The 24,881-nt window shown below is 52.7% G+C and overlaps 1 protein-coding gene across 1 annotated transcript in view; it reads left to right on the top strand.

Annotated features, from left to right (window-relative positions):
- RPH3AL (rabphilin 3A like (without C2 domains)) overlaps positions 1–24,881 on the top strand; it is a 127,301-nt gene that overhangs the window by 36,344 nt on the left and 66,076 nt on the right. The window contains exons 2-4 of the mRNA XM_058560148.1: positions 2,287–2,398; positions 6,478–6,621; positions 9,379–9,508. Coding sequence (XP_058416131.1) covers positions 2,287–2,398; positions 6,478–6,621; positions 9,379–9,508 — 386 coding nt within the window. The remainder of the gene's footprint in view (positions 1–2,286; positions 2,399–6,477; positions 6,622–9,378; positions 9,509–24,881) is intronic.

Genomic DNA, 24,881 nt, shown 5'->3' with positions numbered 1-24,881 from the left:
TTTCCTGAGGTGGCTTGGTGGTGCCGAGTGGGATAAAGAGACCACTGTGGTCAATGTCGTGGGCTTGGTCGCTGTGCAGTTCAGTTAACTGCAGTCTGCACGCTGCCCCCTGCTGGTCATCATGGAAATGGGTGACATTGGTCTGAAACAGCGGTTCTCAAACCATGGTCTGGGGGTCCGCAGCACCCTTCAGGGGGTCCACAAGGTCAAAACTATTTTCATAATAATGCTAAGACACTTGGTCTCATTCTCTCACAAATATATAGAAGATGAGAAGTTCACTGATATTGTTTCAGATGCCACATTGGAACTAGTCTTTAAGAATCTACTGTCTGTTGCATTTTGGTGCAGTGTGAAAGAATATCCACAATTATCTGGAAAGGCATTTAAAATATTCCTCTTTCCCAACTAGTACATATCTGTGTGAGTCTGGGTGTCCTTCACGTACTGGAACAAAACCACATATGGCAAAAGATTGAATGAAAAATCAGCAATGAGCATCCAGCTGTCTTGTTAAGCCAAATGTTACATAGATTTGTAAAAATGTAAAACAATGCCATATTCTAATCGTTTTTGTTTTGAAAATATAGTTATTTTTTGTAAAATATGTGAACATCTAGTGGGTTAATTATTTTTTGATGAATTAGCAATTTTAAAATTCTTTCTCTGTGTTAATTTCTAATATGGTAAATATCAATAGATATAGCTCCTATCATTTGGAGTTCTCAAGAATTTTTTTATAAGGGTTTAATGAGATATAGAGCACACACCATAAAATTCACACTTCTAAAGGGTACAATTCAGTGGTTTTAGTTTATTCACAAAGTTGTGCAGCCATCACCACTGTCTAATTCCAGAACATTTTCATCACCCCAGAAAGAAACCCTGAACCCGTTAGCAGTCACTCCTCATTCCTGCCTTCCCCTGCCACCACCCAGTTCCTGACCACGACCAGTCTCCTTTCTGTCTCTATGCATTTGCCTATTCTAGACATTTCATGTAATGGAACCGGTACAATACGTAGTCTTTTGTGTCTGGCTTCTTTCACTTGACATAATGTTTTCAAGGTTCATCTATGTTGTAGCGTGTATCAGTACTTCATTCGCTTTTATGGCCAACAATATCCCATTGTTGGGGTATGTCACATTGTACCCATTCATCAGTTGATGGACATGTGAATTGTTTCCACTTTTTGGCTATTGTGAATAATGCTGCTGTGAACATTCATGTACACGTTTTTGTGTGTGTGGACGTGTGTTTTCAGTTCTCTCGGATATATAACTAGAAGTAGTTTCTGGCTATATGGAACTCTGTTTAATATTTGAGGAACTGCCAGACTAATTTCCAACCTCAATAATTTCAAGAGTGTCCTGTATTTGAGAACCTCTGGTCTAGATGGGATTGGACCAGGGAGTGTGGATAACTCAGTCCATCTTTGTTCTGGGACTGAGATACCCTCAAATTCATCTCTCTCTTCCCCTCCTTTCTCTCTCCCAACATATATCCTTGGTGGCCAGGAGAAAGCCAGGTGAGCTAGACTGCACAAGTTAAACTAGTAGGAAATTCTGGAGCAGGGTCACCTGCCTGCAGAATTCCCGAGGGTGCCATCTTCATTGTGGTCCTGGTGGATGGCGCCCCCTGCAGTTGTGCATGGTGGCAGTCGTGGCTGCCGTTCTCTGCCCTCCTTCCTGCTCTGGAAAGCACTGGAATCCTTGGTGGAACCTCTTGGGGAGCAGAGTCTGTGAAGATCTTGTTTGCAGAGCCGAGGAAGGCGGCCCGCTTCAGCCGCGCGCGTGTACCTGGGGCCCCCGCTGCAGGTCCCCCAGGGTTGGGAGCAGTGTGGGGTTTGCCCAGGCTGTCAGCCGTCTGCCCCTGGCCCAGCCCCTTCTGCTAGGTGATGTGCTAAGTACAGCAGGGGCTGCACTTAGAAGGAGCAGGGGTCAAATGCCCTCTGGGGCTTGCCTGCTAAGTGGAAAATTGCTGAGGTGTGCCTCTTCTCTCCTTTCTGATTCTAACCCTTTGATCTCCTACCAGTTATGTCCAATCTTGTTACTTAGTCACGTGATCCACCTAGTGATCCTCCTGGAATTATGAGCTTTTTGAAAGAGGAGCTTTGAGGGAACAGTTTAGCTGGAGGAGTGATTCTGATGGTGAGATTCTAGGCATCAGCGGGGAGCAATGTACTGGGACAGTTGGAGGGGCCAATGTTTGGTGCCTAAGGGACCCTGTCTGCCATCTGCACCCCACCAATGACGTGCTCTTTCTTTTTCCCTCTTCTCACCTCAGATGTGACTCCCTCCCCTGGCTGGGCGCTCCAGGCCATGGCTGACACCATCTTCGGCAGTGGGAGTGACCAGTGGGTTTGCCCCAATGATCGGCAGCTCGCCCTGCGGGCCAAGTGAGTACCTCCAGGGCCCTCCCTGCCAGGCCTCCCCTCCCTGCCCCTGCTCCCGTCCTTTCCTTGGCCAGATTCAGATCCTGGGACCCAGAAAGAGAAGTTTGGACACAAGTGCCTGTCTAATGCACACCATACCCCAGGCCCTGAGCTGGCCACTTCACAGCCATTCACTCATTTAACCACCATGGGGAAATTTATCCCCAGATGAGGAAAGTGAGGGTGGACCCTTTGCCTAGGTTACTTACATTGTGAGTGGCAGGGTTGGGACCCACACTTGGGTCCATCTGACTCCCATGCCTATGTTCTCTGTATCACAGCAGGCTCCAGAGAGCCAGACCGCTTCCTTTGCCTTCTCTGTTAAGAGTGCAAATCCCTCTGTTACTGAACCTTCAGTCCCTGGGCCCCTGGAGGCCGGGAGCCTCTGATCTCTGGATGCCCACTTCATAGTTGAGTGCCTGGCACGGACAGACAGGACAGGGCAAAGGCTGTCAAATGAGCGAAGAGCTGCCCCTGGGCTGAGACACACAGCCAGCCTCGGGGCATCCCAGGCCTCCTCCACGTGCATCAGGGTCTTTCTGGTTCTGGTCTGTCCGCTTGTGATCCTGGTTTTCCTGTTATCCCTTTGCCTGGCAACCCGCCGGCTCCCGTTAGGTCAGGCCATCTCCACCTACAGTCCCCCCGTGGCTGGAGACCAGGGGCTCCCAGGGCCGCTCCTGCCTCTCAGTCCTCCCCACCCCTCTGGGGAGTTGGGGGTCCCTGGTGTCCAGTACGCCCAAGAGTGGCCCCTTCATCTGTCACACCCAGCGAATTACGGGAGCCAGCGTTTCCCAGATGGGACCAAGTTCAAGAAATCTGTCATTAGATGTTATGAGCCTGCAGGGGGACAGAGCTGGAACGTCAAAGGGGGATAGAAAAGTTAATCCAGAATGCTGAAGAAGAGTGGATCCTGTGTGATTCACAGGAATCGGCAGGACAGTCCATCTGTCCGTCTCACCTCTCAGCTCCTTTCAGCCCCCGCGGGGGAGGAGACCAGGGATGGAACAGCCCCTCTTCCTCTCTCCTCTGATGCCAGGCAAGATGACGTGTCCCCTGGGCAGAACGTGAGGAGCTGGGGAGAGCTGTATTCTTGTACCAGGGCCTGGTGTGACTCCTGGTGACCCCCAGCGATCTCTTCAGTTTCCGTGACCTTGTCTTGTGCTCAGAAGCAGCCAGAAGCTGTTGCAGCACCTTTGAGAAGAGCGATGCTTTTATCTCCTCCCCCGGGGTGTGCTGGCTGTGACGCCAGGATAGAGCTATGCCCAGCCTCATGGGAACTCTGAGAATGGACTCTTAACCTGTCTTGGAGGGGATCAAGGAAAAGCCTCCTGGTGAAGATCATGTCTAAAAGAAGTCTTAAAAAAGACTAGGAGTGAGCCGGGTGGAAGGGGGTTTAGGGAGAGGGCAGGTGGAGGGCACAGCCTGAGCAAAAGCCTGGAGGCACAAGGGAACTAGGACAGTTGTTGGTGACGCACACCATGTGAGGCCAGGTGAGCTGAGAGAGGTGGGCGCCATAGGGGGAATGTACAGGTGGGTGCTGGGCACCACTGAAGGGTCTTCCTGGGGGTGCAGCCCCGTCTACATCTAGCAGCTTTGGGTGGGGCTCCTTTGGCTGTGAGGGGGGGCATTGCGGGGGAACAAGATGCTCAGTGTCAGCCGTGGCTGTGCGTAGGAGTCAGGGCCTGAGCAGACAAGGGTGGTCACCGGGGGGAGGAGGTCGAATGAAAAGGTGTCAGTCGTCAGCTCTGGTGGGTGATCAGATGGAGGCAGAAAAGGAGGCTCGGAGGATGCCCTGAGGGAGCCTGGCAGGGCTGTGGGCAGCTGCTGGATGTGGGCTCCCCAGGCCAGGAGGCTACCGCCCCCTGATTTGCCTTTGGAAAGCCATCCCCTTTGCCCACCTCTTCCTCCTCTGAGAAATGGGGAGGCTGCCCTGCGGGAAGACGGAGGTCCAGTGGGAGGGGGTCTCCAGCGCCCTGTGCTGGGGCCGGGCCCTGAGCGAGCTGGGTAGGAGCTGCGTCCACTGGGACGGGTGGCGGTGCTCGTGCTGCGCCCTCCCATCTCTGCTCCTCGGCCTTCCTTTTTCCCACGGAGGGTGCCCCTGCACTTGGGAGTCCTGTTTTCCAGATCCCCTCCACTGGCCCCGGGGCACACACAGAGGGTGACCTGACCCATCACTGACCGCCTGAGTCCTGAAATGCTCACACAGTGAAAACCAGCAGGTTGGGGTGGGGAGTGTCCCTCCTCAGGGCCTAACGCCCCTGGGTCTGCCCAGCACACAGAAGGAAAGTGGGCTCTGCCCCCTCTGAGGCCTGGCCTCCCTTCCTCTCTGTTCCAGCCCTGCCCCTTTCCCATCCTTTGCTTTCCTCAGCTCTGTGAGGATCCCTTGATAAAGTGTTGGTCTAGGGCAATGCTCTTTTTTTTAATTGGAGAAATAAGCCATCTAGAAGTCTGGCCCCCCAAATACAGTGTATTACTTTATGCCTTCATGCCTTTGCACGTGCGGTTTCCTCTGCCTGGACGCCGCCTCGCTCCTTCCGTTGGGAAGCACCTATTCATCCTGCAAAATCCTGCACAGACGCTCCTATGGTCAAGCCATTCCTGATGGTTCCACCCCTGATAATTATGGTGTCACCATTAACTACCACTTATTAAGCAATTGGGCACTTCTGTATGCCAAGCACTTTATATGTGAGCCTCGTTTAATCCTCATGGCATCCCTTAAAGAGACAGCTCAGGAAATCAAGGATGAGCAGCTGCCCTAGTTCTCACACCTGGGAAGGGATGGAGCCTATAGATAAGACTGTCCAGTAGACCCCAGAGTCTGAGTCCTTCTCCTCGACCAGCCCGCTGTCCTTACAGAGAAAGCATGTGCTTTTCAGCTCTCCTGACTTGCAGTGTCGGCCGGGCAAGAACTGTTGGCTGCCATAGCTGGACGGGGCAGTGACGTGAGACCACCAGTGTCCATGGTGTGTCAGGGAACCGCCAGGAAGGCGTCCACATCCCCATCCTCCTACCCTGTGTCCTGCATCAAAGACTCTTGTTGCTTCTTTAGGGAAGCCCTTCTAGAGCCGCACCCCCAGACTAGGTTAGCTCCCCTTATTTATACATCCTCCTAATGCTCACCCGCGTGTCCCGCCCAGCAGCGTGTCCCCCGCACCTAACGAGCCTGCCATCACAGTAGGTGCTCAATGAATATGCGTTGAATGAATAGCTCTTATAATTTTTCATTCAATACATATTAGTGTGATGGATTGGGCATCTGTCCCCCCAGCATATTGTAGTTCTCCAAGGCAAGACTTTGCCATGTTGTTCATCGTGGTGTTCCCGGCACTTGACACAATGTCTTGGAGAAGCCGGGACCCAGGGCAGGGAGTGTGGGGCTTGGTCTGCTGCTGCCACTCTCTCCCGCTCCAGAAAAACAGAAAGGGTTTGCATTCTTCCCCTCAGCCCTGATCGCAGCCTCAGGAAGTGTCCCACCCGCAGCCCAGTGGAATAGAGATGGCTGAGCCCCCCAGCCCCACTGGACCATCCTGCCTGCCCTCACCACCCATCCTTTCGTGCAGCTCTAGTGCCCTCCTGGCCTGGAACCTTCTGGTTTTCAAAATGCTTTGTGAATCTCTTTTATCCTCAAGGTTCAATTTTAACCTGATTACCATTCTTTCCTATCCCACAGTAAACTCCTTCTCACTTTCTTATATGACTCAGATCTAGGTTTTCATTCTTCTCTTGATAATCTTCATGCTTCTCTCGAGAAACCTCACACGCTGTGGCCCTGGCCTTCTCTGTTTGTGCAGTGGTCACATTCCGCGCTTCTGCCTCCCAAGGTGCTAAGGTGGTGCCGCGTCTTTGCGGAGCCCGGTAGCTGGCGGGTGGCAGAGCCGGCCTTTGGAGCCTGGCATCTGCCCTGTTCCCTGAACCCCTCGCCCCCGACACACAGCAGCTGGGCTGTCCCCACACTGTTCTCAGGGGGGCTTTGTGGATGGGGCGGGGGTGCAGGAGTTTGCACTGGGGTGCCCTCAGAGCCGTCTGTGATCTCTCTTGAGGCTGCAGACGGGCTGGTCCATGCACACCTACCAGACGGAGAAGCAGAGGAAGACCCAGTGCCTCAGCCCGGCTGAGGTGGAGGCCATCCTGCAGGTCATCCAGCGGGCAGAGCGGCTCGACGTCCTGGAGCAGCAGAGAATCGGGTAAGGGCTGCTCCCCAGCTAGGGCAGGAACGGGATGAGGGAGGGGAGAGCAAGGGCGCTTAGCGCCAGATCAGGGGGCTGGGAGGCCGGCCTCTCACCCCTGGGAGCTGCTCAGCTCTGCCTGAACACCCCTGGAGTGTAGACGCAGAACCCAGCCCCTTGAAGCCTCACCATACCCCTCTGTGAGGTGTGGGTCGCAGCTGGTGTGTGGACCCCAGGCTGTGGGAGGAGGAATGAGTGTGGCGAAACGCGTTAGGGGCTGTTGAGCTCTGCACGCAGAAGGGTCGTGTGGTTCAGCCAGGGAGAGATTTAAGTCAAGGCTGAGCAGTGGGTGGTCCCATCAAAGACTCCTACAGGAGACGCTCTCAGCTCATTCTGAGCTCTTCTCCTGGCCTCCAGCATCCAGAGCTGACTACTACACAGTCTTCAGACAGCTTCGTTGTGTCTTTTTGTTTGTTTGTTTAATTACAAAAGCAATTCATACTTCCTAGACAATGTGAAAAACACAGCAGAGCACAAGTAGGAAAACGCACATCCCCTGCGTTGCATCGGGCAGGAATTAATTTGATTCTGGTCTGCTTGTTCTTTTTCTGTTTATCTTTTTCTATTAAATATATGATCATTTGAAAAAGTCAGACATTGCAGACATGCACAGTTCTAGAAAGTGAAAGCATCACTACAAAGACCACTAATGTCCAAACAGCTTGCTGTATGTGCCTCAATAATGCTGACATATTAGTATCATTTTATTACAGAAAGGGTTTATATCAGACCAGTTGTCGTTTGCTTTTTCCCCCCCATCTGACCTGGCTGTGGCCCCACCCTCTTACAGACTCAGGCAGGGCCCTGCAGGGCCCTCTGCAGACCTGAATGCGCTCCTGCTGATGATTGACATGCCAGCGCTGCATCCCTCGGGCTCCCCCAGGAGGGCATGCTGGGAGCCGGTGGGGCGGTTTCACCTGGGCTCCCCCACACCCCCTCATTCCTCTGGGCTGCCCTCTTTGCCTTCCCTGTGCTGCTCACATTGTCTGGCCCTCCTGTGAGCACTGGGTTTGCAGGGGCATGGAATGACCCAGAAGGCAGTGCCTCAGGTTAATCATCTCAGAAGGAGGAAGTGCATCCTGTGTGTTTCCATGAGTTAGGAAGCAAGGGTTGTACTGACAGGGGGTCCCCGAGACAAGTGGGTCAGGCCAGAGCCAAAGCTAGGTTTGCTCCTGGGGCCCTACAGGTCCCTGGGTGAGGGACGTGACCCCTGTGGAAGTCAGGAGTGCTTGCTGGAGGGCACATGGGTAGAGGCAGCCTCAGCCCAGTCTGCTCTCCCTCAGCCCCCAGGCAGAGCCTGATCACCTCAGGGGAGAGTGTGGGGTTGCCATCAGAGAGGGACCTGGGTGTGGCCAGGGCTCCACCTTGTAGGAGCTGTGTGACCCTAGCAAGTGACTTCACATCTCTGAGCCTCAGTCTTCTCATCTTTAAATTGGGGGGAAATAGCATCCTCCTCACTGGGGGGTTGTGAGAGTTAGAGGAGATAATGTACCCACACACCATCCTGCATTCATTCAAGAATGTTCACTGAGAGTCCACTGGGCACTGAGGATACAGCGGCCAACAAAACAGAAGAGTCTGCCAGTTTTGTGGAGGTTGTAGTGTGGCCTTACAGGTGAAATGGGGTCACAGTGGGCTGGGGGGCCGTGGGACCCCAAGGCAGGCACGTATCGCAGGCTTAGCGGGGTTTAGGGAGTGCGCCTGGACCTCAGCGTCTAAAGGTTCAAAGAGGAGCTCCTTCTCTTTCTTCCTCCAGCTTCCCTGTCCACCCAGTTGCTCAAACCAAAAGCCTCCATGTCATCCTGGGTCCCTCTCTTACCCGCCTCACCCCAAACCCACCAATGCTGCCTCTGAAATACGGCCCCTCCCAGGCTCCATGCCCCTTCCCTGGACCCCCCACCACCTCCTACTGGCTTCCTCACCTGCACTCCCTCTGCGATCCCGGCTTTTCCTACAGCAGTGGAGTGAGCTTTTAAAAATGTCATTCGGATCAAATCACTCCTCTACTTAAAGCTCTTCAGTGACTTCACGTTGATCTTAGAAAATAATCCGAACTCCATTTTGTGAACTGCAAAACCCATGTCATCTGGCCCCTCCTCGCCCCTCCAGCCTCCTTTTATCCCAGGCTCCCGCTCGCTCACGAGGCAGTAGCCACTCTGGCCTCCCTACCGTTCTGGTGTGCAAACCCTTTCTCACCCCCGGGCCTTTGCACTTGCTGTCCCCTCTGCCTGGAATGCTTCCTCCAGCTTTTCACGTGGTATGGTCCTTGTCAGCCTTTAGCTCTCAGCTCAAATGTTCTCAGAGAAGCCTTCACCGATCACCATCAACATGCACCTGTCCCCCTCAGTCTTTCTCCCCCCCGATTTATTTTACTTCATAGCACTTCCTCGTGAAGTCAGTTTGTTTATTTGTTTCTGGACTTTCTCCCTTTATTGAACCGAAGTTGCGTGAGGGCAGGGACCGTGTCTGTCTCTGGCTTGTTTGCTACAATATTCCCAGTGTCTGGCACTTCGTAGGTGCTCAGTTAATAGTTGGTGAGTGAACAAATGATTAGGAGTTAGCCAGAGGAAGGAGTGAGGCAGGGAACAGTACCCCAGGTGAGGGAACGGCACGTGGGGCATGGTATAGTGTCAGGGCCCTGTAGCAGCTGTGTCTGGGCAGTGGTCGGGTTGGAGACAGAAAGCACATTCCATCTGACTGAATCCTGTGCTGCAGGCGGCTGGTGGAGCGGCTGGAGACCATGAGGCAGAACGTGATGGGGAACGGCCTCTCCCAGTGTCTGCTCTGTGGGGAGGTGCTGGGCTTCCTGGGCAGCTCGTCGGTGTTCTGCAAAGACTGTAGGAAGGTAAGACCCTGCTCTGGCCCTGCCACTCTGGCTACCCAGCCTGGACCAGCTCTGCTGCTGCTCTGCAGCTTTGCATACTGGTTCCCAGGAGTGTGTGTGTGCATGCATGTGTGTGCACGTGGCATCCTATGCTTCTTGGCAAGCAGGATTGGGGCCTGAAGATCAAATGGCCTGGCTTCTAGGGCCATCTCTATGTGGTGGACCTCTGGGTCTCACAGGCCCAGATGTGAATTCAACTCTTCCACTAGCCATATGACCTCAGAAAACTTGTTAATATGTCATGCCTCATCTTCCTCATCTATGAAATAGGGATAATGATGTTATGTACCTTAGAGAGTTGTGAGGATTCAATATTATATGCAAAGCTCTTAAAACCTTGTCTGGCTCATTAAGTACTCAATAAATGTTATTAGTTGTTATTAAGTAAATACAGTTCTCCTCAGGGCCAAATAGTATGTTAGGATTATACTTCCTGTTCTGTTGGTCTCCTTTCTTGATCCTTGACCTCTCAAATGAGAATGATCTTTGCAGCAAGGTCAAATGGCTTTTCTTCTTTTCTTATACTCTACTGATTGTCCTAAATTGTGCCACATATTAAATTATTTCTTATTGAGTCCAATACTTTTTAAAATAACTTTTTGTTTTTACTGTAGTTTCTAATTGCCTTTCTTTTTCTTATTGGCCAAAGAATAATGTGCCTTCCAATCCTCAAGATTATTTAGCATCTCAATTTTACTCTCTATTGCGTGGAACCTACTTTTTTTTTTTCTGCCGGAAACCCTTCTAGATTCTTATTCCTGCACCAGCTTAGACTAGTTGCTACATGGCTGTCATCATGGGACTTCCCTTTACTGCCCTCCTAATTTAGATACACTGTTCCCAAGATACCATGTCTTTTTCTTTTTATGTTTTTCACTCTAGTTTTACTGGAACTGATCCTCAAGTAACTTCCATGTACCAGTCACTGTTTTAAGCCTGGAGTTATTGTGGTGAATAAGACAAGAAAGAACCTTCTCTCTTATTGGGTGAGGGAACCAAAGTAGTGGTCAAAGTATTTTGACCAAGTAATGATCAAATAAATAAGAAGATTTCAGGAAGTAATAAATTCTGGGAAGAAATAACAGAGGATGGAAAACGGGGGGTGGGGTGGGGTATTAATAATTGAGAGGACTGTAAAATATAGAGAAGTCAAAGAAGTGAACATGGACTTGGGAACATGGAGGCCATTGGCAGTCTCAACAAGGGCATTTTCAGTGGCATTCAGAAGCTGGATGAGAGAAGCAAGGTGTGAAAAGATTAATATACCTAACTAAGTGAGAGAGGCAGGATTTCAGCTCAGGTCACTTTTTCCCCGCTTTGTGACATGTGATGAACTGGGTTGAGGAACGTGGATTAACTGGTGAAGGTTCCCAAGAACAGTGCAGGTGTGGCAGGGGGCCTGGGTGTCAGGGAGGGGGTGGGCACCTGTGTGTTGGCTCCTCCTTAAGCCCTCCACAGGCCCCAGAGGTAGCAGGCACAGGGACTTGGGAATGGCTCGCTCCCAACACCTGGCCAGGTTGGGTTATATTTTGTGACTTCCACATGGGAGAATGGGGCCCAGCAGCCTATTTCCTCCTCCTGCCCTTCCGCCCCACAACTGCTGTAAGCGTCCTGGTTTGCAGGACCGTGAAGAGGGGGCAGAGCTGTATCTCATTTCATTGGAAAAGTCTGGGGCCTCTGTCACAGAGGCAGGCTGCTGCCCCTGACTACTGAAGGGTTAATGCCAGCTGCTCCTTGGAGAGCCATTTCCTAGGCAACAGTGGCAGTCCCAGGGGAGGACCTCAGCTGGATGTGGGGGTGGGGGCAATGCTCTTACAGACACTCTCGCCACCCCTCACCTGTGGTACCCGGCAGCACTGGGCTGGAGGACATTTCCATTAGAAATTATTCTTATTTTGCTGCAGGCTGAGGCCTTGGTCCTGGCTTAGGTGGCGAGGTGAGCAGCCCTTTGAGCTTCTGAGAGGACTTGTTCCTGGGTAAAAGTGGGAGCAGAGGGTGCTTGTTGGGGCCACAGCTGAGTGATGGGCATTTTGGGGTTTTTTTCATCCATCCTTGAGAAGATTGTGTCATTCATTCATTCATTCATTCACTCATTCTGCAAATAGTAGAGGGCCCACTGTGTGCAGCCCTGTGCTAGGTGCTGGTGATACTGTGAACAAGATGAAGTCCTCGCCCTCACGGAGGCTATTTTCCAGGGGTGGGAGAAGACACACAACAAACAAATAAGCAAACAGAAAATAATGTCAAGTAAACCGAGGGGTCTGTAGCAAATTAAAACAGGGCCATGCAATGGAGTAGGACTGGGAGGGCCTCTCTGAGCTCAGACCTGAACACAAGCAGGAGGCAGCCCTGGGAAGATCTGGGTGGAAGTGTTCTAGGCAGAAGGAACAGCAAGCATGAAGACCCTGAGACAGAAGCCAATTGGGCACGTTCAAGGAACTAATGGAGGCCTCTGGGGCAGAGGGAGCAGAGGTAGGCACAGCTGATCACATAGAGCTTCCTAAGTCAAGATCAGGAGTTGAGATTTGATTCTAAGTTTAATGGGATGCCAGTGGAGCATTTTAAGCGGAATGTGACATGATCTGATCTGTGTTTTTAAGAGATGAGCCTAGCTGCTCTCTGGGGAGTGGAGTGCAGCGGGACATAGAGTGAAAGCAGGAGACAAGTTAGGAGGCGATGGCTGTCATTAGGAGATGATGGCGTTGGGGACAAGGCACCATAGGGGTGGGGCCATACACTAAGAGAATCAATCTCTTCAGTGTAGTCTAAGCAGAGGGCGAAGGATTAGAGAGGGTGCTAGAGGGTCCTAGGAATGAAAGAGGGTCCTAGACTGCAGCTGGGCCAGGGCGAGAGGTCACTTGGCCACCCTGCATGGTGAGGGGGTGGCGGTCCTCCTGGGCTTGCCAATAAGTGCTGTTCTCATACAGGTGGCCTTGGGTTGTGGGCTCAGCCCGGCCACAGCACAGTGACCTTGTTCAAGTCACTTAACCTCTCTGGGCCTCCGTTTTCCTCTGTAAATGACAAAGCTTATGTCGTCATTGGGGGGGCGCGAGGAGTAAATGAGCTGATGCAGGGGGAGCCCTGAGGAGAGCGTTGGGTCCATTGCAAACACTCAGTAAAGGATACCTGTTGTAATTACTGTCACTATTATTATTAATCCACTTAAAGGTCCCAGCTGTTCAGACTGCCTGTGTGTTATAAACAATGGAACTGACCCCCCATATGTCTCAGGAGAGGTTTAGTGACATCCATGTATTAGTCAGCTCAGGCTGCCATGACAGAGTACCACAGACTGGGGGGCTTCAACAACAGAAACTGATTTCTCAGAGTCCTGGAGGCCGGGAAGTCCAAGGTCATAGTGCTGGCCAATTCGGTGTCTGGTGAGAGCTCTCCTCCTGCCTTGCAGACGGCCGCCTTCTCGCTGTGTCCTCACGTGGTGGAGAGAGAGCACTGGTGTCTCTGCCACTTCTTATACAGACACCAGTCCTATCAGATCAGGGCCCCACCCCTATGACCTCATTTAACCTAATTATCTCCTAAACACCCTGTCTCCAAGTATAGTCACACTGGGATTAGGGCTCCAACATAAGAATTTTGATGGGACACAGTTCAGCCCATAGCACCCTGCATTCTCCTTATTAGAATTCAAGTTTTCTTGAACTTAAAATTGGAGTTCCCACAGCTAGTCATATGTTTTTCAGAGTTTATATAAAAGCCTCCAGAAGCCTTTGTAGCTCTCCAGCATTGGATGTCTTGAGCCAGCAGGGAAACCCTTCAGTTTCTGTGCAAGTTCCTCATATAAATCTAACACTCAGTCACTTATTCAGTCTGCTGTGGGCTAATTCTGGGTTAGGGGAATCCAAAAGGAGAGGTGTCCGGAACGGTCACTTCCCTCAGGTCCTGATGGTCGACGTGGGCAGACAGTATTCTCTAGAGTGATGCTGACTATGGCCGGGACCAGAGTTTCCAGGACTGAGAGCCATTGGGAGGGCTGCCTGGAGGAGCTGGCTCATGAGGCTGGGCAGGCTTCTGAGAGGCTGAGAGCAGAGCAAAGGGCCGTTCCAGGAGGGGAGAACAGCACAGCAGAGCACCTAGCTGGAGATGAGCTGGGCAAGCGTGTGGCTGTGAGGGTGCAGGCCCTGAGGGCAGGGAGTGTGTGTGAAAGAAGAAAGGACACAGGAGATGACATCAGATTTGACTTGGGATCAAGGGAACCTTGGAGGAGGGACAGGGGTGAGATCCTGGGGATGGGAAGACATGAGGCAGAGCTGAGATCTTTGGGAAGGAGATGGCGCTTCTTAGGAGTTCTCCAAGGGCCAAGCTGCATTTGAGCAGAGTGGGCAGGTCTCTGGGGCCCCGAGTCTCCCAGATGATCACAGAGGTGCAGATATCCTGGGGCTACTCTGCCGGGTGGTGGTCACTTAGGAGCCGAGTCCCTGGAGAATCAGGAGGGAGGCCCAGACTTAGCCTCAGAGCCCCCTGCAAAGCTTTAGTCCTTGCAGGGGCTCTCTGGTGTCCGGGAGGGGAGGACAATGTCATCCATTCACTCATCCAACAAATATTTATTATATGCCTATGGATGAAGGCACTGGGGATACAGTGTAAAGACACACAGATCCCTGCCCTCCGGGACAGAGGTGTTAAATGATTATGGATAATTAATTACAGTTGTGGTTGGGGTCACAGAGGCAGCCCTGGGGGGCTGAGAGAGCTCCAGCAGGGTACTGGCCTTGTTGGGGGCATCAGGATCCCTCCACTCTGGGCTCACCAATTTCTGGGGTGCCTCCTGTTTGTTTCCATCTTTACTTTCCTCCTTCTCACTTTTTGCAATGGCGTGCAGCCCTGGGTCCCGGGAGGTGTGTGGGCATGGGCAGTCTGCAGAGAAGGGTTGCTGGAGGATCTCTGACATGGGAAGTGTCCAGATCCAGGCCTGGGGGGCAGATCCTCAGGTGCTCCTAGCCACACGGAACCGTCCCCAGCAAGAGCCCTGGCAGCGTTCAGCAGCCACAAGCTAATGAGCATGCGGGTGGAACCCGCGGAGCCCGTCTGGTCCTCGGTGCAGCCCCTCTGTAATTGGGCCTGCGTACCAGGCTGCCTGCCCTCATTATCGGAGGGCTGCGGTGGGAAGGGAGAGGGGCCGGCTGGTTAATTAGAGAGGCCTGGCGCTCCTAATTGCTTAGGATCTGAGTCAGCCAGCTTTCAGTTGAATTTCGAGTCCTGCTTCCCCAATGATGGGAGGCTGGGCAGGGCTGCAGGAGAACCCGCCTGAGCCCAGGATGGCGTTGTCACTGCACAGGGGAAGCAATCAGATTTTTCTCTGATCTCAGCCAAAATGTGTTCCGTGGTGTGGAAGAGAGGAGCCTGCCGGTGAAGTGATGGTCTTGGTAATGTGTGCTGAGTCCCCGTGAAGGAGAATGCGGCAGCCCCGCACTGCATTCAAAGCCCTTAGGGAAGTCCAGCTGGGTGTGGGGGCGTCAGGCATCCCCTGCCCAGGATGGGGGAGTGCCGGAGGGAATGGGCCAGGCCAGAACCCCATCCCTGTCCCCTGCCTTGTTCATGGCTCTGAGAGGGTGTGTCCTGCTGAGGTCAGCCCAGACCCCCAGCCCCTGAGCTGACAGTAACCCTGGGGCTGCTCATCCGTCATGAGGGCCCCACCCTCATGACATCATTGAACTCTAATCACCTCCGAAGGCCCACCTCCAAACACCGTCACACTGGGGGTTAGGACTTCACCACATGAATTCTGAGGGGACACAGACATTCAGTCCGTAGCACCTACTGAACAGAAACCCTGGCGGTGAGGGCAGCAACCTGTGTTTAACAAGCACTTCAGGGGATTTGGAGTCTCCGGGGGTTTGAAAACCCCTGCTCTGAGGTCCTAGCCCCAGGTCTGGTGAAGGACCTCAGGTGGCCCGGCCTCCCCTCTACTTGTCTCCCCCACCTCGCCCTCGCCTGCACCACACGCACACCCCCCACACCACACACATACACCTTAGCTCAGGGTCCACTGCGCCCTCCCTCAGGCCATCCTCACTCTGGCAAACAATGAACACTGAGGCCATAGTCTTAGTACCTGTGGTGTCCTTTAGAGTTTATAAAGCGCTTTCACAAAAGTCATTCTTTTTGGTCCTCAGGACAAAGCTGTAAGGGAAGCAGGGGGTGTGAGGCTGTCCTCAGTCACAGGTGGAGAACGGGGGCTCTGTTGAGGCCGTGTGGCCTGCGCGGGTCTCCTGGCCGGGTAGTGGGGGCATTCGCTGTGCTGTACTGCCCCTCCACTCCCTCCAACCGGAGCAGTCACGCTGCCTGCTTTCACATCCTTGGAGAAGCAGAGATTTCTTTCTAAAGAACACAGGAGAAGAAACATCATACTCAGTGGTTAAATATTGTAAACTTTTCTCATAAAGTCAGGAATAAGACAAGTTCCATGTATCTTTATCACCGCTTGTATCCAACATTGTACCAGAGGCCTAGCCAGTGCAATCAGGCAGGAAAAAGAAATATATGGCATAAGGATTGGAAAAGAATAGCTAAAAGTGTCATTATCCAGGAAGAAAATGTTATGGAACTGGAAAATCTGAAGACTCTAAATACAAATGGTTAGAATTAGTAGATGAATTCAGCAAGGTTGTTGCATTCAAGTTTAATATACCGACAAGAAAATCAGTATTTCTATACACTTGAGAGAAAAATGAGAGAAAATAAAAAGTCCAATTTATGACACAGGGGACAGTGATAGGCAGGGGGAGGAGAATGGCCTTTTGAATAGATAATGCAAGGTTATTTGGATATTCATATGGAAAACATATCTTGACTTACCTCACACTAGGCACAAAAATCAGTTCCAGATTGATTTCAGATTTAAATGTGAAAGGTAAAATAATATTTTGGAGGAAAATAAATAAATAGATAAGAAAGGAAAGAAAGAAAGAAACAGGAGAAAAAAGAAAAACAGGAAAAGTCACTTTAAGACGAAGTAGTGGGCGCCCTGTCAGCACGGAAGATGCCTTTGGGGACCACAAGTGCACCCAGATGGCCCTGTCCAGAGGCCACCCTCCCACCTGTACTCTGTCCAGTGCCGGCAGTGACCAGCTGGCTGCCCTCACCACTGTGGAGGGAGACAGCTTTTCCAGCCACTTTCCCAAGACCTTCAGAAGCAGCCTGAATGTTCTCAGGATGTTCCCACTGCAAACACTGAACACCTGGGTCTGGGTTGAGCCACCTCAAGGGCCGGGGCCTGTGCGAGCAGAGAACAGAGCAGCCTCTTGGGTGACTTTTACCTCCTTTGGAGCCAGCTCAGCTCCCTAGGCCCATCCTTGCAAATGAAGTTGAATTTCATGCAGGGCTTGTCTCTCTGCAGAATGTTTTCATTCATTCACTCTACAGCACTTTATTGGGTACTGACTGTATGCCAGGTCCTGGAGGTCCCGTGCTGCACAAGGCAGGAGGCAGCTTTGCTCTCATACCCACTGCTGAGGGTCAGCCCCATGGCTTAGCGGTTAAGTGCGTGCGCTCCGCTGCTGGAGGCCCGGGTTCGGATCTGGGGCGCGCACCGACACACTGCTTCTCCGGCCATGCTGAGGCCGCGTCCCACATACAGCAACTAGAAGGACATGCAGTTATGACACACAACTATCTACTGGGGCTTTGGGGGAAACATAAATAAATAAATAAAAATTAAAAAAAAAAAATAACCACTACTGATAATAAGAGCCTGTGCCTCTCTCACTGACTATGCCAGACACTGTTCTAAGGGCTTTTCACTGTTAACTCATTTGGTCCTCCTAACAACCCTACCAGATCAGCACTATTATCATCCCTCTTTTATAGATGGGAAAACTGAGGCACAGAGTGGTTAAGTACCTTGCCCAAGGTCACTCAGCTAATTAGTTTGTGGAGCCAGGATTTGAACCCAAGCAGTCTGGTTCTGAGCATCCTTGCTGTTAACCGCTGTACTACGTGGAGTTTATGACCTAGAAATCAAGACGGATGAGAACAGGTAAATACAATAATTCCAGAAAGTGGTAGGCAAAAACAAAAAGGGGCGGGGAGGGGGCACTGTAACAGCCATTGGGTAGGGAGTGGGAGGGCAGCTGTTTTTTTTAGATGCACAGCGTGGGCCTCCATGAGGAGGTGACATTGGAGCTGAGACCATGATGAGAAAAAGTCAGATCTGGCAGAAGGTGTCCCAGGCAGGGGGAGTGGCGTGGACGAGGCACTGGGTGGGAGAGAGCGGCTTAGATGAGAAACAGGGAGAAGCCAGGGAGGCGTGGGGAGGTGGCGGGCCCACAGATGACCCTTCAAAGCTCTGTGGCCTGACCTGCAGTCAAGTGCTGTACCCCTGAGCTATACCCCACTTACTTTGTAGCCTGGCCTTTGCTAGGCCTACGTAGTGGGGGCTGCCCCACCCTGCTCATTGGGTTAGCTTGATCCCCCAAAATAGGAGGCAATTTTTGAAATTATTTATTTTTTAATTTGTGGTAAAATGTACATAACAAAATTTACCATTTTAACCATTTTTAAGGATATAGTTCAGGGACATTAAGTACATTTACATTGTTGTCCTGCCATCACCACCCTCATCTCCTGAACTTTCTTGCAAAACTGAAACTCTGTACTCATGAAATAGTAACTCCCCATTCCCACCTGCCCCAGCCCCTGGCACCCACCATTCTACTTTCTGTCTCTGTGCGTTTGCTACTCTAGGAACCTCACAGAAGCAGAATCATACAGTATTTGTCTTTTTAGGACTGGCCTCTTTCACTTAATGTCTTCAAGGTCCATCCTTGTGGTAGCGTGTGTCAGAATTTCCTTCCTTTTCAAGGCCCAATAATATTCCACTGTGTGTATGTAACACCGTTTGTTGGTCCGTTCATCTGTGGATGGACACCTGGGTTGCTTCCACATTTTAGCTATTGTGAACAGAGCTCCTATGAACTTGGGGGTGCAGATATCTCTTTGAGACTCTGCTTTCAATTCTTTTGGGCGTATACCCAGAAGTGGAATTGTTGGATCATGTGGTAATTCTGTTTGATTTTCATACTGTTCTCCATGGCAGCTGCGCCATTTTACAGTCCCACCAACAGCGCACGAGGGCTAGGAGGGGGCAGTTTTTCACAGGGCCTCCTTCCTGCATGGGGGTTGGTGAAAGTCATCCATGTCTCCCTGTCTCCCACTTCCTTTCCAAACCGTCAGCCCTCAGCCACCAGTCCTTCTGTGAGGCCGCAAATGCAGCAGCCTCCCTGAACAATAGCCATTTCATCTGTGCTGCCTCCAAATTGGCCTCGCAGTGTCCTTTCTCCTCCTCGACCTAATTCAGATGTAGAAGACGTGTGTTTGTGCCTCATTACGAAGATGGATTTTTTCATTCAGCTACTGATGTTTCCTAAATTCCCGGAAAAAGTCACTTAATTCGTCTGCCCCGAGGGCCTGCCCTAGCTGCTCATGCATCGCCCCCACTGGTTGGCAGAAATTGACTTGGCTGCTGTTGCTGAGATGGGAGGATTGGACCAGACACCAGGCAGCGTGTTGGAACATCTGCCCTGCCGGGAGTCTGAGGAACAGAACGTCTCCATCAAGGCACGCTTTTCTTACTGTTCTCGTGCCTGTGGCATGCCTTTTCTTCTCGCAAGGGAGCTTCTTTCTTGCCACGTTGTGCAGTCCAGAGCCCATCCATTCACCCTGTCTTGCCATTGACCTTCAGCTCAGGGTCAAAGGCAGCTAAGGAGCTGCAGAGAGCCAGGGTGGGCTCCCAGAACCGCTCGGCCTCCTGGAGGGAAGGCCCAGAGCTTCCTGGAGAGAGACCGGCATTAGGGTCGTTGGGTCAGTTCTGCAGCCCTCTAGAGACCCTGCCTACTTAGCTCACCTTCAGCCAACCCCTGCCCTCCAGGAGCTCACCCCTGGTGACAGATAGTGCAGCACAGTGTGAGAAGTGCTGTGGGAGCAGAAGGCCTGGCATGATCCCCGAGGGGGCGGGTGGGGCGGCCTGGCGGATCCTGGGGAGGTGCGGAGGCTGCAGAGTGGAGCTGACTTGAGCTGGGCCTGGACGGTTGGACACCGAGGGGAGGGCATTTCAGGAGGAGGCACAGTTCTGGAGAGACAGGGTGATGGGGAATTGCAGAGAGTGGTGGGCATTGGGCATAGCTAGTGGTCTAGGGATATGGGGGAGGGAGGAAGATGGAGGAGGTGAGAGGCGAGAGGCAGGCTGAGGGAGGGAAAGAAGGAATGAGGACCACAAAGGGCCCCGTGTGCCAGGCTATGGGCAGCAGAGCCATCAGAGGGTGCTAAGCAGGGGATGAGAATCAGGTGGGTTTTGGGGGAGGTTAAGTCCAGAGGCAGATTTGGAGGAGGGAATGTGTAGTGGGTTGGAGAGCCTGTTGGGCGCTGAATTATCCAATTAACAATGACAAGGGCCTGAATTCAGGCAGGAACAACCAGGATGGAGATTCAAAAGACAGTTAAGAATTAGATATAACAAAAGCTGCCAGGGATCTAGAGCTCAGTCCAGGCCAGGCCCTGCCCACTTAATTGTCAGCCACTCTGGGAGGCCATGAGCTGTACTTTGTAGGCGAGGAAACAGGTGTGTGGAGGTTAAGGCCCTCGTCTGGCCACAGGGAAGTCAGCAGCAGGGTTCCACAGCCTTGCCCAGCTGCTGCGCTGTGCTGGGGCCTAATGTGCAGGGCTGGGCTGGGGCAGGAGCCGGCGTGAGGAGGGGCTAGTGGGGCTGAGGTTCCTGGGGAAAGCCACATGGGCCGTGTAGTCTGTGGGCTGGATCCCAGGCCGTGGGTCCGAAGAGGGGCCCTGGAGGGACATCAGCAGCCCAGAGGTGGATCTTGTGGGGGAGACTGACATGACATGGGAAAGAGCAGGGGTCCAGGCTGAGGAGAGGACTCCCACCAAATGGGGCATAGTGGGAGGGTGGGGTGGGGCAGCTGTCTTCTCCCCTTGAACCTGCCTAAGTGACCTGTGTAGAGACATTTCTGTGACCTGCTGTCCCCTCATGGGTGTCATGCTATTGAAAGGTCAGCCTCTCTGTACAATAAGTGAGCCAGGACCGGTCACTGGGCACCTACTCTATGTGGTCAAGTCACCCAGGTGTGAGGGGAGTCACAGTGAGCAGGAGTGATCCCGTAAATGCCGGGGAAGCTGCCCAGTGGGGCATGGGGGGGCAGAGATGGCTGGTGAGAGCTGGGCCTCCATGGAGAGGTGGTGCTCCCCTGCCCAGCCCCTCAGCTGGGAGGCAGGCACCTCCCCATCCTCTGGATGGGCCCTGGTGAGGCCATCTTCAGCACAGTCACCAAGAGCTCTGGGCTTCTGTGCCCCAGCTTGGTCGTGCCCCAACTTGGGCTTTACCCTGAGCCCCAACTCTGCCAGTGCCTGGACCCCCAGCTTTACCTCCGTCTGTGTTTCCAGAATTGACAGCTCCTGTCCCCTCCCGGGCTGTGCTCCCTGGAGCGCACTCTAAGCGTCCTAGTGACCCTGCCCGTGCCCTGTTCCTCTCCTGCACCGGGGACCCAAGAGCTGGGTGGCACCTGATCAGGGTCAGCACCTGTGTTTGTGAGCGAGCATGTTTTTTACATTTGTAAATCCTTGAAAAAAATCAAGATGTGAATAGTATCTTGTGACACGTGAAAAGTATATGAAATTTAAATTTCGGTGTCCATAAAGTTCTATTGGAACAAGCCACACCCATCCATTTACATGTCACCTGCAGCTGCTTTGGCACAACTCACAATGGCAGGGTTGAGTAGTTTCGACAGAGAACCTAAAATGCTTTCTGGTCCTCTACAAAAAAAGTGTGCCAACTCTTGTCCTAGCCCATTAGCCCCTACCCAGGGGCCAGGCCGCTCCGAAGTGAGAAGGGGTGACTTCCTTCTGCTCCCTGTTGTGTGTTGCTGGGGGCCAGGTGAGTGGTGCCGGGGTTGGTTGCTTGGGCTCTGAGGTATTAAAGAATTTAGCAAGATAGCTTCCCTTTATTTTCTGATCGATTCTCTTTTCCTGGAATTTTAAAAAGTGATTTACGCTATTGCATGGAGGTTGAGAGCCCTGGATTCAGGCTGCCTGGGTTCTCCTCCTGGCTGGGGCAAGTTACCTCTCCCCTCTGCTCAGTTTCTCACCTGGAAATTGGAAATAATAACAGCAGGTGGTGTGAGGACTGAAATGAGTGAAGTACATGGTGAGTTCCTAGAAACAGTGCCTGGCACATAGTCACTGCACTGTAATTATGAAAATCAATACAGAGCACGTAAAATATTACTCCCTCGCCCCCGACCTTAGCAGCCTGGGTGTTTGTCCTTCTGCACCGTTCTCTCCCCACTCACATACAAATGTACACAGGTGTATATACATAAGTGTTTTTAAATGGGATCATAATATACTCCTTACTCTGTAACTTTCTTTCTTCACTGAATAACACATCAGACCCTCCACACACGTCTACACATGTAAATCTAATTCCCTCTTTAGGCGTTGTATGATATAAGGGAGTTTTTCCCACTTCCCTGTAGCCCCTTCTTTTCCAGGCTGCTCACACACCGGGCAGGGGGCAGGACTGGGGTGGGGGTGCTGGCCTAGGCCCCACCCCTCTACTCCAGACACCCCTCACCCTGCTCCCTGCTAGGTCTGGCCTCTTCCTCGGTCTGAGTCTCTCCAATGCCACGGCCTTCTTTGCATTTTGGCTTCTGTTGCCTTCCTCTGCCCAGCACGCACCTCCCCACACACGCACCCACCTGTGCCTGAAATCCAGGTGAGGGCGTAGGTCAAATTCATTTCCCAGAAGTCTCCTTGGTCCCCTGTAAATCAGAGGACAGACATAGCTGTCGGGGTGGGGAGGAGGCAGCGTTGCCCACATCCACAGGTAAAATACACGTGCAGCTGCAGTCACAGCTCTGCTCTGAACGCCCCGTGTGACCTCGGATAGAATCCCTGCCTGCCCTGGGCCTCTCGCCCCCCCCCGTAAAAGGAAATGGTTGGAGGAGAGGGTCTCTCCGGCATTTCTAGGGGTTTCCTCCTTTGAAGCTTGGGCTCAGTCCAATCCTTGCAGCATTACTGCCCAGAACCTGCTCCCTGGCGCCGGCACCAGCCCCCTCGGATCGGGAGCGGCAGCAGCCGCAGCTGTGAGCTGAAGCTCATTTCTCTGTGCTTCCGGAACAGCTTGGTTTGTTGTTTTAAAGCTGTGGCGGGTTGGCTTCTCAGTTTGCTTCAGCTCAGGCTGTGATGGAGTCTGTATTCTCTTAGCAGGGGGAAGCCAGTGTAGGGGTTGGCATGTGCTTCTGAGAGCCCCTTCTGCTTCTGATGTTTCTGTGATGCCACATGCCCCTCATGGTCCCCCGGGGGTAGGTGGGCAAATGGCAGTGATTATACCCATTTGCTGGATGTAGGAACTGAGGCTCAGAGAGATGACTTGCTCCTGGTGGCACAGCCAGGGCCTTGCACATACTCCTACAGTACGGTTCAGAACTTTGCCCATATACATTGTGGGAAGTAAAGGAGCTAAAGACATGTAGGAGACCCCCAAAGGAAGGTGATATCTGGTGCCAGCTTGCCAATGGGGTGCCAAGGCCATTGGCCAAGTGTCCCCAACACTGGGGCAGGGATCATAGCCCCGAGAGCTGACTATCCATAGTAGGGTATGGCACCCAGCCCGGGGCACCCCTGAGGCAGACCCCCCACAGAGTGGGCCCGGGCCTTGCCTTGGTTTGTCACACCACCGAGGCGGCTGGGCAGTGGGGTGTGCAGGGGGTTTATGGTTGTTGAGTCATGGACCAGAGTCATTGTGAGGCCGGAGCATCATGAGTGGGCAAAAGCTTCCGTAGGCTTGGATTGGGGTGTTGGGGACACAGGTCAGGCTTCTTCCCTGAGACACCTGTCTGGCACCACCTCGGGCTCCTTGCCACCTGAGCTCAGTGGCTCTTGTCCCTGGGTCTGGTCAGCGTAGCTTTGAGAGAGCGCCGGCAGCAGGAAGCAGCGTTGGCAAATCAGTTCAGCAGCTGTTACCGGGGACGGTAATTTTGTGCAGCCTCTTGTCCTCTGTTGTGGTAAATAACAGATAATGACATTTCCAGTCCGTGGTGTGGCCGGGCGCTGCACAATGCCCTCACCTCGCTGGCTGCGCCCTGCAGGCTGCCACACTTCGGAGGGCCTGCGATTCTTCATCGCTCTCAAATTGCCCCTGTTTTTCCTGCTGCAGCGTTTCCCGCACAGCTGTTTGCTGTTCACTGACCTTAATTCGCCTCTCCTTCTGTTCCCCCATGGGAGGGCCCCAGGGCCCCGCTCCTGCTGATCGGGGGCACTGCTTGGGGGCGGCTCCCCTCCCGAGGCTCCGTTTAGCCTGGGCCTCCAAACCAAGGAAGATCGAGCCTTTCCCAGAGGTGGTTTGGGGGATCTTCAGCTCTTTCCCTTCCAAACTTTCTCCCCCTTGTCATCCCCTTTCTGTGGGACGGATGACTCTCCCAGGTTACAGATGGAGAAACTGAGGCTGAGAGGGGTTATGATCTGCCAGGCCTACTAGAGGCCCACGACCCACATCCACCTTGTTGAGTTTTCAGGCACAGACAGGAGTGTAGTTTGCGCCCTCCAGGGAGCAAGGCGTGAGCACCCAGCTGCCACTGCAGGGCCTCCCCACCAGCCCCCTGGCTGCCTGCGGTGGGGTCTCGTTCACTTTCCAGCTCATTCTCTGCTCCTCTGCTTGTTCATCTCACTTAAGTGGGGCTCTGATCAATGTGCTCTGCCCTCCCCCTAGAGTCCTCAGTGGCTCCTTACTGCCTGCAGAATGAAGTCTAACCATCTCCACATGGTGTCCAGGGCCCTCAGTCCATTCACTAGGCATAAGCTGCTGACTTTAGCAGCATAAATGAAATACGGGGGCTGGGAGTTCTGAGGCCGGAGGGTCGGGCCTGACTACCTGGCCCAGACCTGTCACCGCTCTCCAGGAATTCTGCTCCTGCGCATCACCCGGGTCCCTGACTGATCATTAGTGCTGCTGCTCCTGCAATGTGAAGAAGCCCTAGGGTGTTAGTCTAGTCTGCTCTATTTTTCAAGTGAAAAATGAGTTCCAACGACAGATATTTACTATTTTGAGGATATTTCCTGTGTCCCATGCACTGGAGGGGGCCCCCAGAAGGGAGGGGGTGCTTTCACAAGAGCTGACCTTTTGAGGGTTATGATGATCCTGGAGAGTCAGAGAAGACAGTGCTGACCCCTGGGACCCCGAGGGGCTGAAATGTCCCATGCTGAACTGGTGGGGGCAGAGCTGGGGGATGTGGGGAGTCTCCTGACTTTGGCCAGGGGCATCTGTGCTAACTTGGCTTATGGTAGACCCTGGGCTGGCCCTCTCCAG

Source organism: Diceros bicornis, chromosome 18 (genome assembly GCF_020826845.1).
Source record: "Diceros bicornis minor isolate mBicDic1 chromosome 18, mDicBic1.mat.cur, whole genome shotgun sequence".
In the NCBI taxonomy this organism is placed as follows: domain Eukaryota; kingdom Metazoa; phylum Chordata; class Mammalia; order Perissodactyla; family Rhinocerotidae; genus Diceros; species Diceros bicornis.
The sequence above is the reverse complement of the archived record's forward strand: the minus strand, read 5'-3'. Positions and strand labels throughout refer to the sequence as shown.